Here is a 14,687-nt window from a genome sequence, read left to right on the forward strand (position 1 = left end):
ACTCAGCCACAGAAATGCTGATGCGTGGATGTCTATTGGTCCCGGTTGGTGCCACCAACCGGGACCAAAGGGTCTCCTGCCCAGGCTCCGCGCACAGGCCACGTGGAGGCCCATCAGTCCCGGTTCTGGATTGAACCGGGACTAAAGGTACAGGGCATTAGTACCGACACTTTAGTCCCGGTTCAGGAACCGGGACTAAAGGCCCTTACGAACCGGGACAACAGGCCCTTTTTCTACCAGTGTAGGGACATCCCTCAATAATTAAGAAAAGCAATCAACTCCAAATCAGATTTGGGCTCCCAAGCAGCCAAGCAGAGCAGCAGCATGCCTGCCATGGGCCTCGTCGCCCGGAGCGGGAGCAGAGGGCACGGGCACACGTGCACGGCTACTGCGGTAGTCGGCGACGGATCTGGCTAGGCGGGTGGGCCGGCGCATTGATTAGTCAATCCTCTTCTTCTCTCCCTCTCTAAATAACCCTCCCGTGTTGCCATCAGCCGGCGAGTGCCCTCATCGTTGTCCAGTAGCCCAGACCTCGAGCACGGCCAGCCGCCGCCATCCTCGTGGTAGCTGGAGCTCGTTGGTTCAAGAACGCATGCGCCGGCCCCTTTGGCTCCTCGCCCGAATCCAGGCCTTCACGAGGCGGCGCCGCCGCCGAGCTTGCCAGTGATGCGCTCTGGACCGGCCTCCCCTGCGTGAGGAAGCTCTGTAGCCAGGAGTTCCCCGGCCACCCACCTGTATCCGTCGAGGAGGGCACCCCCAGGCACCTTGGAACGCGAGCACGGGGTGGCCGCCCACCCCTAGGACCTACCTGGCACCCTCGGGCACCCACCTGGAACGCGAGCACGAAGTCGCCGGACACCGCGGCCTACTGCCTCCTCCTTCCTCCTCGGGTTATAGAAGCTCACACGAGGAGGCTGCTCGATCCCCATCTGGATCGGGGTAGTTTCAGGGAGGGAGGAGTTTTTTTGCAAAAAGACACGTCTAACATTGTTTATCATGAACGTTACACCACGTCAGCAAATGGTGGGCTCCATTTGTCATCAAATGGACAAAGTCATCAACTAGTTTTTTTTTTGCAAAAGATTAGGCCACAAATTAGTGGTTTCTGGCGAGAAAACATAAACCGGTGTTTTCTGCAAATCTAGGCTTAATGTGGTGGTTTTCTGCAATTCACTCTAGCATCCCCGGTAACCATATAGAAGGCCCTTTTAGGTGGAAAGCAAATAAGGAACTTTTGGATCCATACAAATACTCCCTTCATTCCATAATGTAGTGTGCCCGCGCTTTTTGAGGTTTAAATTTGACAATAAATTTAACCAACGTGAGCACTGTACTAGTTAATACTAAACCAATGGTATAAATTTTGCTCCCGCCGCAATAGCCCATGTTGGTTAAATTTATGGCCAAACCTAAATCTCTAAAAGCATCGGCGCCCTACATTGTGTAATGGAGGGAGTATATGACCAAATGTTCATTAGGAGATCACAAACCTGCCCTTTTTGGGACTGGTTTGCACATTTTTACATCCGCAGTTTCCACCCCAAGCATATATTTTTGCTAAAAATATAAATTTAACAGTCCACCAAGTGCTTCATAATTTTTGGAAGACCTTTTTCATCTGCCTCTACAACAAGCTTAACAAGAGTTTATTGCGATGGAAGATATTACCTCACAGGTGGCTGCTCAAGAAGCAACAGCATATCTGGATCGTTCGAATTATATTTGGGAAGTAATCTTTTCTTTCATTTGTCAAAGCCTACAAAGTAATCATTGGTTTTAAAATTGCACAACCACCAGATTTTTAATGGATTTGGAAAGGCTCATGTCAACCAAACCATGAAGTCTTCTTCAAGCCTCTTTTCCATGACAGATTGCGAAATTTTGCTACTCCTTCTGATCCATATACTCATCGCAGTTTTATTACAACTTTATACTAATGTTTTATTAAAGCTCCGACAAGTAATATGGATCAGAGGGAGTACAAGAAAAAGCCTTCAGAGCAATACTTGTGCTCCCTTAAATTGCCAGCAAGAAGAAACTTTGCACCACCTCTTTTGGGGCTGCCCTTTTCTTGTTATATCTGTGGGGATCATGGCAGCATTTTTGTTGTTGACGTGAACCAGCAGGAGCTCTGCTTTTGCATTAAAGGAGGAGAAAACTACATACAACAAACAACAGAGTGGCCATGCCACCAACACACACACTCACTTACTCAAAAAGCATCACGCCAGGTAAACGCTAGAAACAGATCATGGCAGCATGGGGGATTTGGATGTAAGAGACAGTAAAATAACCCTACCCTGCAAATACGGGAAATGATTTACGAGAAAGAGCTAGCTATGGTTGGCTCTCCACTCCACTGAGCCCGGCCGGTAATCAGGCACTAGTGGACCTTGACTTGAAATCAGTGGCCGGCAAAGAAATTTTCCAAAGGAAATAAATGCCACACCCCACAAGCAGCTGATACGCACACATACGCACGGAATACTTGTCGATCGTCTAAACCCCCTCCTGTTGTAAATAATCTCGAGTCCGAGTTCTACCAAATTAGTGTTAGTAGTCACACGCCATCATCCAATGACGCCGCCGCCAGACGCCGCCTTCACCACTGGCATCCTCCTCGTCCTCACCCTCTTGGTTTTTGCCGGCGTCAGCCATGCCGCCACGGAGTCAGAGGCCAAGGTGCTCCTAGACTGGAAGGCCAGCCTGGGTGACCCGGACGCGCTCTCCAGCTGGGCCAAAGCCGCCGGGCTTTGCTCCTGGTTTGGCGTGTCCTGCAACAACACCGGCCGTGTCGAATCCCTCAGGCTCCGGGGGATAGGCCTCGCTGGCACGCTCAACAAGCTCGATACCACAGCTTTTCCTGCCCTCATCGTGCTTGACCTCAATGGTAACAACTTTGTCGGCGCCATCCCAGCAAGCCTCTCACGGCTGCGCTCCCTTGCCGTGCTCGACCTCGGCAGCAATGGGTTCGAGGGCCCCATCCCGCCTCAGCTCGGCGACCTCTCTGGCCTTGTCGACCTGCGTCTCTATAACAATAACCTCGCCGATGCAATCCCCCACCAGCTGAGCAGGCTCCCTAGGATCAAGCATTTTGATCTGGGCTCCAACTTCCTCAAAAACAGGGACTACCGCAAGTTCTCGCCAATGCCCACCGTCACCTTCATGTCGCTCTACCTCAACTACCTCACCGGCAGCTTTCCAGAGTTCGTTCTCGAGAGCGGCAACATCACCTACCTTGACCTATCGGAGAATGATATCTCTGGGCCAATACCAAACTCGCTACCGGAGAAGCTACCCAACCTCAAGTACCTCAACTTGTCCTTGAACGCCTTCTCTGGCCAGATACCAGCATCGCTGTCGAAGCTAAGGAAGCTCTGGGACCTGCGGGTTGCAACCAACAACCTCACGGGTGGCGTCCCCGATTTTCTTGGGTCCATGCCTCAGTTGAGAGCTCTTGAACTCAGCAACAACCCGCTCGGTGGGGCGATCCCACCGGTTCTTGGCTGGCTCCAAATGCTGCAACACCTTGGCCTGAACGGCGCAGGCCTGGTTTCCACTATTCCACCGGAGCTGGGCAACCTTGGCAATCTCAATTTTGCGGAGTTGTCGGCGAATGAGTTCACCGGTATCTTGCCGCGGGCGTTGGCCGGGATGCACAAAATACAAGAGTTTGGCATAGAGTTCAACAAACTCACTGGTCAAATTCCGGCAGTTTTGTTCACGAGCTGGCCGGAGCTCATAGCATTCCAAGCGCAGGGAAACTCGTTCACTGGGAAGATTCCGCCAGAGCTAGGCAAGGCAACCAAGCTAAAAATAATATATCTCTACAGCAACAACCTTACCGGCTCTATTCCGGTAGAGATTGGCGAGTTGGTGAGCCTAAGCCAGTTGGACTTGTCCGCCAACTTGCTCACAGGGCCAATACCCAGCTCGTTCGGCAACCTCACGCAGCTCATGAGGCTGGCGCTCTTCTTCAACCAGCTCACTGGAACGATCCCACCGGAGATTGGCAACATGACAGCATTGCAAGTCTTGGATGTCAACACCAACCTTTTGGAAAGCGAGCTGCCCAACACCATCACATCACTCAGGAATCTCCAGTACATCAGCCTGTTCGACAACAACTTTGGGGGCAACCTACCCGCTGACCTCGGTAAGGGGCTGAGCTTGATCGACGTGAGCTTCGCGAAGAACAGCTTCTCCGGAGAACTGCCGCAGAGTCTGTGTGATGGCCTCATGATAGAGAATTTCATGGTGAACCATAACAACTTCAGCGGCTCGCTACCGCTGTGCCTCAAGAACTGCACATCCCTATTCCGTGTGAGATTGGACCAGAACCAATTCACTGGGGACATCTCAAAGGTGTTTAGTGTCCATCCCATCTTGGACTTCTTGGATGTTTCGGGGAATCAGCTGACAGGGAACCTGTCGCATGATTGGTCACAATGCACCAATCTAACAATTCTATCCATGGACAACAATCGCCTGTCTGGAAACATTCCTGCAGCCTTGTGTGGATTGACCTCTCTCCAGTTACTGGATCTATCAAGTAACCACTTCACTGGTGAGCTCCCAAGTTGCTGGCGGGAACTACAAGCAGTGGTATTTATGGATGTATCCAGCAATGGGTTCTGGGGTAAATTACCTATCTCGACAAGCTTGAGTGACTTCCCTCTCCAATCACTCCATCTTGCTAACAATAGCTTCTCTGGGGATTTCCCATCTGTCATTGAAACCTGTTGCCGTAAGCTCATCACACTAGATCTTGGGAACAACATGTTATTCGGTGTTATTCCTGCTTGGATTGGAAAAAGTGTTCCCCTTCTACGAGTTCTGAGCCTCCCATCCAACAATTTCAGTGGTGTCATTCCATTCGAGATATCCCAGCTTTCTAATCTGCAAGTACTTGACATGTCAAACAACAGCTTTACTGGATTCATCCCAAGTACATTCGGCAACTTATCATCCATGATTGAACAACTCTCGTCTTGGAGAACAACATCTTCTGAAAAGCATGATGTTGTCAAACTGAGACGGATTTCTATTTTTTCTAGAAGGACTATGCCACCTGATAGCTTGTCGTCAGTGGACGAGTACCGAGAGAGAGTTAACATTTTCTGGAAGGGTCGTGAGCAAACTTTTCAGAAAACAATTGAACTAATGACAGGCATCGATTTATCAAGCAATCTGCTCGCAGGCGACATCCCCAACGAGCTAACATACCTTCTAGGTCTCCGATTCTTGAACTTGTCAAGAAATGATCTGTCGGATAGTATTCCACCAAGCATTGGAAGTTTGGGGCTCCTGGAGTTCCTTGACCTCTCATGGAACGAACATTCAGGTCCTATCCCACCCAGCATCTCAAATTTGCCGTACCTCAGTGTGTTAAATCTCTCCAATAACCGTTTAACAGGCTCCATTCCGACGGGGAGTCAGCTACAGACACTTGTAGACCCATCAATTTACGGCAACAATCTGGGGCTTTGTGGCTTCCCGTTGAGCGCACATTGTCTGGGTGAGGGAACTGATCAAGACCACACGCAGCAACTCGGAAGCGATGTGGGGTTGTGTTACTCTGTAATTCTTGGCGTTGTTTTTGGTTTTTGGCTTTGGTTTGGAGCTCTGTTTTTCCTCGAGCCATGGAGGGTTTCCTTCTCTCGTTTTCTTGATAAGTTTTGCAGTAAGTAAGGTTCATATCCTCAGGTGTAATGTGGATTCCAAGTGTAAACCAAGTGACCAAAATAATAGCAGGTTGAAATAACCAGTTGGCCATTTCAGATGCACTTTTGTTATCTGTTGTTTGCTGACACAAGTGTTTATATTTTCAGTCTGGTTGAAAATAAGTACTCCCTGTGTTCCTAAAGTTCCTAAATATAAGTTCTTTTAGAGATTTCAATATGGCTACATATGGAGCAAAATGAGTGAATGTACACTTTAGAATATGTCTATATATATCCGTATGTAGTCCGTAGTGAAATCTCTTAAAAGTCTTATATTTAAAAACGGAGGGAGTAATGAGTATTGCCACCATATTCAAATCCTGAAATTACAACATTAAGCATCGATTTGCTTCATTCAACAAAAACAAGTACCAATTCTACAAACTACAAATGTACAGAGCACATCGAGCCAAGAAGTACAATGTTCAGTTCAGTACCTCGCTCCAGCTGTCGAGCAGGAGCGGCTGGGGCTGAGTGGCGAACCCGGAGGAAGCATCAGCACATCAAACGGTGAGCAAGCGGCCACCGAAGCTGTGCCTCCATGCCCCGTGCGCTCTCCGAGTCCTCTCGCCGGCGTGGAACAGCATGCGATCCGCTGCTGGCTATAGCAGACGGCGCGGGGTGCGGCTAGCCGGAACCGGGGAGCAGGCGGGGCGGAGGCACCGGTCGTTGGAGGTGGGGGACCTTGACGGCGAGGTGGACAACGCCTCGCGGCGGCGACGGCGAGCAGTCGGAAGTCGGACGGGAGATGTCTGCTGATTGCTCGGCCTTGATGGGCTACATTTGGTTAGTTTGGACTTTGAAGGGCCTTAACTCCAGAGCAGGCCCAGCAAGACGAGGAATCGCTCGTTTAATCGTTTTAACCTTCCTGCACTGCATACCACCGAAGACCAATGGAAGGCACAACGCAGCCAGCGGCGGCGGCGGTACCCAAGGCGCTGGTTCCACCAAGCCTCCGGTCGTGAATTTTTTCGCCGTTTCCGCGAGCTCCATCCACCCCGTCTGCTTGGATTCTATATCGAGGAAGCACAGTGAATTGGGCCAACTATCTCACGGTTCATTCCGTTGCTTTTTTTTAAAAGGAGACCCCGGCTTTTGCATCTAGATGATGCATATTGTTTTGCATCTGGATGATGCATATTGTTGAGTAATATGATTGTATTAGCAAACATGAAATAAATTAGAAACATTCTGCCTTATCTTGTACTCCAAATAAATCATGTATTCCTATATATATGCCCACTAGGCTCAAGCAATACAACAAACTATTTCACCATATCCCTCTCCCCCTTCTAACATGGTATCAGTTTTCGGATTCTAAACCCTAGCCGCCGCTGCTTCCGCACCTGCGTGCTGCTCCGGGGCGGTCGTCCTCCATGATCGTCGCCGGGGGCCGTGCCGCCTATACCTAGGGTTCGTTCGCCGGCCGTGTTGGCCGGCTGCTCTAGAGAGTCTTTTTTTCGAGCCCTTATTCCGGGTTTTTCGCTCTCGTCGGTCGTTTTGATCAGCGTTTTTTTGTTTTCCGATCTATGCTTGATCGGTTTGTGTTGCCCGCCGCTGCTGTCGACCACCGTGCGCCTCTACTCCGACACCATCGTGATCGGCCAGCTCCTTCACCGACCCGGCGGCCTCGCGCGAAAGGCGGCCCCTCACGGCCATCATCTGCGCGCCGGCCCGCTTGTCAATCTACACCGACCGTATCCGCCCTCTCCGACCGGGACACCTGCATCACCTCCACCCGGCGGCCTCGCGGCAAGCGGCGGCCAATCATAGCCGCCGCTCGCGCGCTGGCCCGCCAATGGATCCACACCACCCGCCTCCACCGCGTCTGCACGGTGGCCCTGCGGGTTGCCTCGCCGGCCTCATCCCTGCTACGTCGGGCTGGCTGCGTCAGGCCCGTCGGCTGCCTCGAGCTCGGGCGCCGCTGCTCCATTGGTCCCTCGGGCCTCGCTGCCCGGGCGCCGGCGCTGCTTTGATGGCCCGGGTGCTGGTGCTGACGCGCTCGTCCGCATGTCGTCCCACATTGTCCATCAACGCCGGCTTCATCTCGAACTCCGCCGCCACGCCGCCTTCACCGGGCGGTGTCCTCGACCTCACGCGCGATCGGATCGATCACCCGCCCGCCGCCACAAACCGCATCATCTACGCCGTGCGACCGACCTGGCCCGTTGGTTTGCGCGCGCATTCGCAGGCCCCGTGAAGACCATATCGAGTTCAACGCGCCCCTCCACCGATCGAGCAACGGGCTGCCACTGCGTCGCCCGTCGGGCCACAGCGCCGCCGCCCCGTGGTTCTTTTCCCGGCTGCACCGACTCGCGTCACTGCTGCGTCGCCCCTTAGGGCCGTACTGTCGCGCCCCGCAGTCCCCCGCCTCCCCGAGGCCGTACGCTTCCGGCCGTCCCATGGCTGCACCGACCCTCGTGCCGCCACTGCATCGCCTTATCCGACCGTAGCGAGCGTGTCACGCGGTCCAAGCAACCGTCCCCGTAGCTGCACCGACTCGCAAGCCGCCGTTGCATCGCCCCTTTGGGCCGTTGTGTCGCGGACCGTGGTCCCCGCCGCTGCCCCGAGGTGTTCCCGTTGTCGCCCCAACCCGCCTGCCACCGCTGCGTCACCCCTTCGGGCCCTAGCGCCGCGGCCCGCGGTCCACTTTGCCATCCCCGCGGGTCGACTTCTGTGGTATGGCTGCGCCGTCTCCCTTGGCGTAGGAACGCCACCGTCTGCGCCGGTCTTCGTTACGCTGTCAGGGTTCTTTGCCTACTTCGAGCATCGCCGCCGCGCTCCTAACCTAGCCGCCGCCGCTCTTCTTTGGCTACCGCCGCCGCTACCCACGTAGCCGCCTGTCCACCTTCTTCGTCTTCGTCCAGCACCAGCCCGTTGCCAGCGTCGCCATCATCTACCCCGACCACTTCGTCTACTCTAACAACAGCGGGCGACATCGGCCTCGCGCCGATTGGCGCCGCAACCGTCGTCGAGTTCTTCAGCTGGCTCTTCTGACTTATCCGACATGGCGTACGGCTCGTGCAGGTCACAGTCTCCGCATGCCCGATGCTAGCAACACCGATGCGTGCCTTCATCCACGACGTGTCCCCGGGCCTGGCAAGCCTGGTCGGCGCTTCGTCAACTTCGTCTTCGACCATTTATGCATGCTCGATGCTGGCAACACCGGTGCATTCCTTCATCCACGATGTGTCCCCGGGCTTGGCAAACCCGTCGCGACGTGTCGCCAACAACATCTTCTTCTCAGCGCACCACTACTTTGACACCACTGCGCCAATGCTAACTCGGCGCCCCCTTGCGCCCGCGGCTCCACGGCATCTTCATCGACACTGGCTACCTCGACTCGACATCGACCACAACAATTTTTTGCACGGCTACCTCGACCACGGCTCCACCACCTACGCTCTCGGTTACTTCGATGAATGGTACAAAGGGCTACCACCTTGCTTTAGCAACCTTGTCGGTTCAAAGGGCTCGACCATGACTCCGTGATGCGTTGACCGTTATGACCGTGGGGGGGGGGGGGTCCGTCAACTTGCCTTCGGATTCTTCTCTAGTCTCACCGTATGCGTCGCTACCATTGTGACTGCGGGGGGATGTTGAGTAACGTGATTGTATTAGGAAACATGGGATAAACTAGGAATATTCTGCCTTGTCTTGTACTCCAAGTACATCATGTACTCCTATATATATGCCCACGAGGATCAAGCAATACAACGAACTATTCCACTGTATCCCTCTATCCCTTCTAACAGATATAACCACTTTATTAATTATTCACGGAGACCTTATAAAGTAATACATCAGTAAGTCTGAAGCCACCGTTTTGGCAACATCTATTGCTAGTCCTATCACTTGATGAAGGGGTGCTGATAGTCCGAGCCTAATACCAAACAGACTTTGCAGCAAGCCTAACATCTAGAACCGAAGGCCCCAACCAAGCCACTGCCGGGTTGGGGTACACACTGGTCCGGCGCACTCTCAAAGGCCACCGCCGCCGTCTTCCACCGATCCATCTTCAAAGCATTTGCCGACGCGTCGACCTTGTGAGGCCTACCATCGACGTCACCACGACGCCAGATAGCTCCAACCTCCTGCACGAGTCCATCTACCCGCATCAAACGCCGAGACTCCACTGCGCCACACCGCCAAGATCTGTCGTCTTCGATGCGGAAGAGGAAACACCGCTCCACCTCTAGGTGCATCGCCGGCCACCTGCCGTGATGCCGTGCAAGTCCAGGCCCGAGAAAGCACGCAAGGAATCACAATTTTCAAGACAACACCTTCATGAGAGGAAGCGACGTGTCACACCATCGTCTGGCCCTGCACCGCAGGTCCTAGGCTTTCACCCGAAGAAAGTGACCCGAGAGCGGAGTAGGTGAGAGAGCTCCACGGCGGCCCCCAGGAGGAGAGCGACATCCGTAGACGTCGCGTCGTTGGCTTTCGCCCAGAGCAACCCTACCTCCGCACCCTCAAGCTGCTGGACGAGGATAGAGAACCCCAGCGCCGCTAGCATGCGAACCCACTAGCCCAAGCACCTCCTGCGCGGCAGCGCCGCCACCACCACGCACGACCACCAACCTCACCATCTGTCGAAGCTAACATGCCAGATCGGCCGAGCCCGCCAAGGCAAGATCTGAAACCTCGGGTCGCCGTCGCGTCAAGGCAGCCACGAGCAGCCGATAGCCCATCACCCGCGAGAGGACGAGGACGCCGCGCCGGGCAGCCGCCTCGCCGGCTGGAGACACCGAGGATTAGTCTCCCACCACCACGGGCTCACGCCGGAGATCAAGGCCGCCGCGCGCGCGGAGATCCCTGCCGCCACCGTCCTGCGGCGCGGGCTTCGCCCGGCGGACTCATCCGGCGACGGCGGGAGGAGGGCATGCTGTAGAGTGGGGTGGCGGCGGCGCAACTAGGGTTCCCCCGAGCTGCGCTGGGGACAACGCGGGGGTCGGGGGAAAAGGGTGTATCACTGTGGGGGTTCATCCCGTTGCTGTCTCAGCCCTCAGAGCTTGCCGTAGCGGTCCGCCGCGCAAGTTCTACCTTGGATACGTACATGAGCAGACACATCGGATCGACCTCCATCCTGGACTGTAGGAACGGCAGACTCCTCATCCGCAGGCACGGAAGCGGATCAACACTTGCAGTGCTCAGCTTGTTGTGCCCCGAGAGAGGCCCGGTCGCCATCGCACCAAGCCCACTACACAAAGACTTAAGGTACTACATTCGCCATGAGATCATCTCAAGAGAAGAAGGCAACGGCGACTTCTCTTACTTGTATGTGTCGCAAGATGGTGAATGTTGTTGCACGCATAACCTGGTTGTGGACCAACTCCCTTGTGTGCTGCCGGAACCAAAATCTGTGCTCGTCGACAATAAAATATATATGGCAGCTGCCTGGAGTGATATTCTTGTCTTGGATTTGGCGTCCTCGAGGTTCTCCACAATTCAGCTCCGGCATGGGGTGAAGCATGGTGAGGGAAGCACCAGGTTGTCAAGTGTCTATGATGCTGCTGGTATATGCCTTATCCATGTCAAAGAACTGCAACTTCACATCTGGAAACACAAGGGAGATGACTGGTCACTGGTGGACACCTTTTATTTGCGTGAGATGTTGGTCAGTTTGTGTATGTTAGGTTGCAATGCGCCTCTCCGAATAAAACAGGTGGAGGGCAATGCTGAGTTTGTATTTTTGGAGATGGGTCGATGCACACTCTACTTGGATATCAAGTGCAGGACACTGCATAAAGTGTATGAGATGACAAAAGGGATTATATATTTTGGTGATATCCATCCTTTTATATATGATGATCTGGCCTCCAACATTCCCTACGCTCAAGTATGATCCTGCAAGGTTTGCCTCTTTGCCTTTATGGAATCTGAATATATATTTCTCTTATTTAGGTTACAAAGCTTTGTAATGTACATCGTGTTAATATCCTTTTCTATGTTACTACTTTGTTTTGACATGTGCTTTAAAGTTGAAATTTGTTGTGGGTGACATTTTCACACTGGTAATCCTGCTTTACTTTTTTAATGGTCCATCAACAGAGGCTTTGTTTAATATAATTATGACATGGTGGTAGATAAGATTTTTTAGGCCATTTTAAATATATTAGTCAAGCACCATTCGAGATGCTGCTTTTTTTAGGGGACGAGTATGCTGCTTTTGTACTGTAAACCTCAGCTCGAGTTACTCCATGAGATTTTTAATTTTTTTAATTTTCTCTTTTATTATGTTGTTGTATTATGGAATTAATTTTACATGATTGTATGCTGAAGTATGCTAGTGCTCACATGGATATCAGTTCTAATCACATAGTTTTACGGACCTGCTTGGTGCAGGTTTTCAGATTCATAGGATACGATAATGATGACTCTGGTCCTACTATTTGTCAATTTAATCCAGCCCTCAGCTAAGAAAAAAAGTCAATCCAGTCCTAAAAACTACGGTTCCTTGGTGATTTGGCCTCCTGTGGCTAGTGTTTGTTTTATTTTTAAGGTTGTAGAAGAAAATTATGCTTGTCTAGGATATACAGAAATCATGTAAACCTGCGTCGCCTGAGTGCACAATTGTATTTCTTTTTCACATTATGAGTGTCGTATAACATTTGACTGCAATTCTATAACTATTGTCTTGTCATTTCTGTTGATACGCTTAATGCTCTCCATATTGACTGATCTTGTTTTTCTTTCCTTTTTACTTGAAACAGAGATGCCACGTGAAGAACAGGCGGCCTGCGTATCTCGGGACGTTTGCTGGATGTTATCTAATATGTTTGTGGTAATCTGGGTTACCTTCAAAGATCAGCTTGATTCATCTTTTTTCCTTTCTTTCAGCCTTGTTAGTTTCTTCTCCTTGCTTGATTTGGAGACTCCTATATCTATCTCACTGCATTCTTTTTTTTAGAAAGGTTCTACATTTTTTTCCGAATGAGATTGTAAGTAGTGTAGAAGCGTCATTTGCTTTCGCTCAAGAGCTAGCCTGTACACTTTTGGAAAAAAACCTAGGACCTCATGCACCACTTTAGCCTGTTCCACTGTTGCTCTGAAAAAGAGCATGCTATCATCTGCAAAAGGAAAATGTGGTATAGACTATTCGAGTTGATTGTTCCACAAACGGATGGAATTTACACGATGACAGGCATGTTTTCCCCTCCACGTAGCCAAGCAGTGCAGACGACACAGTAAACTACTCCATGTCACATGCAGCCCAAGGTTTTCACTTTCAGTCTAATTTTGTTAAAATTTCGTTAATTTTGGTATATACTGAAATTATTCCCTCCATTCGAGATTCAAAATAATTGCCTTTCGATCATATATTTCAGGTGTTTCAATAGTAGACACAAATTCAAATAATTTTTAAACATTTTTTTATGTTCTAAAAATATTTAAATGAATTTAGTCAAATTCAGTTGAAAATTTCACTTCTAAATGGAAACCAAAATCACTGGATTTCAGTTTGATATATGTGGAATTGAAATTGAAAAGCATGATGCAGCCTCGAGGCAAGCCGGAGGAACGACCAAAGCCGGGCAGTCGTCTGCGCATGAGGATGGAGTCGCGAGGTCAAGGCTGCCCCCGGCAGCATTATGCCCAAGAATATCACCCGGAGATTGATGGATGCGTGTGTGCCGTCTTGTTGCTAGCTCCTAGTTTGTCTTGCCCCAGCCTGGTCGCGCGCGCGTATGTCCTTTTAGGCTTTTACGCCCCGTTACGCCGCCATCATCGTCGTCTCGCGTGGCCAGAGTGCGTCTATCTCTCTCGGTGGAGGTGGAGCCGCCGATGCCGACCTGCGAGCTGCAGGATGCCCCACCTTGGGGAGGCAAGCTGCTGGGCCACGGACGTGCTCACGAGAGACGACTCACTCCACCACGGCGTCGCCGTCGTCGATGGCTAGCCCGGCCGGGACCAATTCCGGAAGGGAGTATGCGGGCAAAGATGGAACAGCGCGCGTGCCACTGATTCAGTTGTGGAGAAAGGTACGTACGTACATGTGGAGGAGATTAGCTAGCTAGTACTCTTTCTTACGTACTAGTACGAGTGAAGAATCGTCTTGTCCGTGTGTGTGTGTGTGCACGGAAGAATCGTGGTGTAATTGTCTATGTGGGGCGGATAGCTCCGGTGCAGGCGCGGTTGCTTCGAAGCTCCCGACGGCATGCAGACAAAGAAACGATGCCTCCTCTCCTCATTCCTTGCGAGCTTTGAATAGTAGTACGAAATGAACAAGAAATCGACTGTACAATGATCAAGTCCTTCATATATGGACGTATGTGATTGGGCTGCTTGATGACGGTGGAATACTATCATTTCATCCGAGGTAATCTTACAATCATTTCATAATTAAATTACATTTCGAATTCAAATAGTTACATTCCTATTGATTCACTACGTAAAATTTGATATAAGAAAATAAAAATATAGGTCATAAAACAAGAAAATCTATAATTTATGTGTATTTTAGACTATTTTTTTATGTTTTTAATTTTACATAATATAAAATATTTTTTACGGCGATTATATATTTTCTTACGGTCCCATTTTGTGTCGAAAATAAGACAAAACTTACGGAACGTAAAATTATGGTGCATTCATGATAAAATAGAGGGGGTGAAGAATAACTATTTCTCACCCAGGGTGACGAATAGCGCGACCCTATATTTTACGTTCCGTAAGTTTTGTGTTATTTCCGACGCAAAAAAGGGACCGTAAGAAAATATATAATCGCCGTAAAAAATATTTTATATTATGTAAAATTACAAACATAAAAACATAGTCTAAAATACACATAAATTGTAGATTTTCTTGTCTTATGACCTATATTTTTATTTTCTTATATCAAATTTTACGTAGTGAATTACGTTCCATAAGTTTTGTGTTATTTCCGACGCAAAAAAGGGACCGTAAGAAAATATATAATCGCCGTAAAAAATATTTTATATTATGTAAAATTACAAACATAAA

General features: G+C 50.6%; 1 protein-coding gene across 1 annotated transcript; it reads left to right on the plus strand.

Annotated features, from left to right (window-relative positions):
- The first annotated feature begins 2,577 nt into the window (after positions 1 to 2,577).
- Positions 2,578 to 5,691, plus strand: LOC119318811 (receptor-like protein 52). Its single transcript, XM_037593390.1, has one exon. It carries the CDS (start codon positions 2,578 to 2,580, stop codon positions 5,689 to 5,691), a length of 3,114 nt encoding a protein of 1,037 aa, XP_037449287.1.
- The last annotated feature ends 8,996 nt before the right edge of the window (positions 5,692 to 14,687 follow it).

The sequence above is a fragment of the Triticum dicoccoides genome, chromosome 6A (assembly GCF_002162155.2).
Source record: "Triticum dicoccoides isolate Atlit2015 ecotype Zavitan chromosome 6A, WEW_v2.0, whole genome shotgun sequence".
In the NCBI taxonomy this organism is placed as follows: domain Eukaryota; kingdom Viridiplantae; phylum Streptophyta; class Magnoliopsida; order Poales; family Poaceae; genus Triticum; species Triticum dicoccoides.

What these genes read in the sequence shown, in the direction of transcription:
- LOC119318811 (XM_037593390.1), top strand. Translation starts at nt 2,578, where the DNA reads ATGACGCCGCCGCCAGACGCCGCCTTCACCACTGGCATCCTCCTCGTC.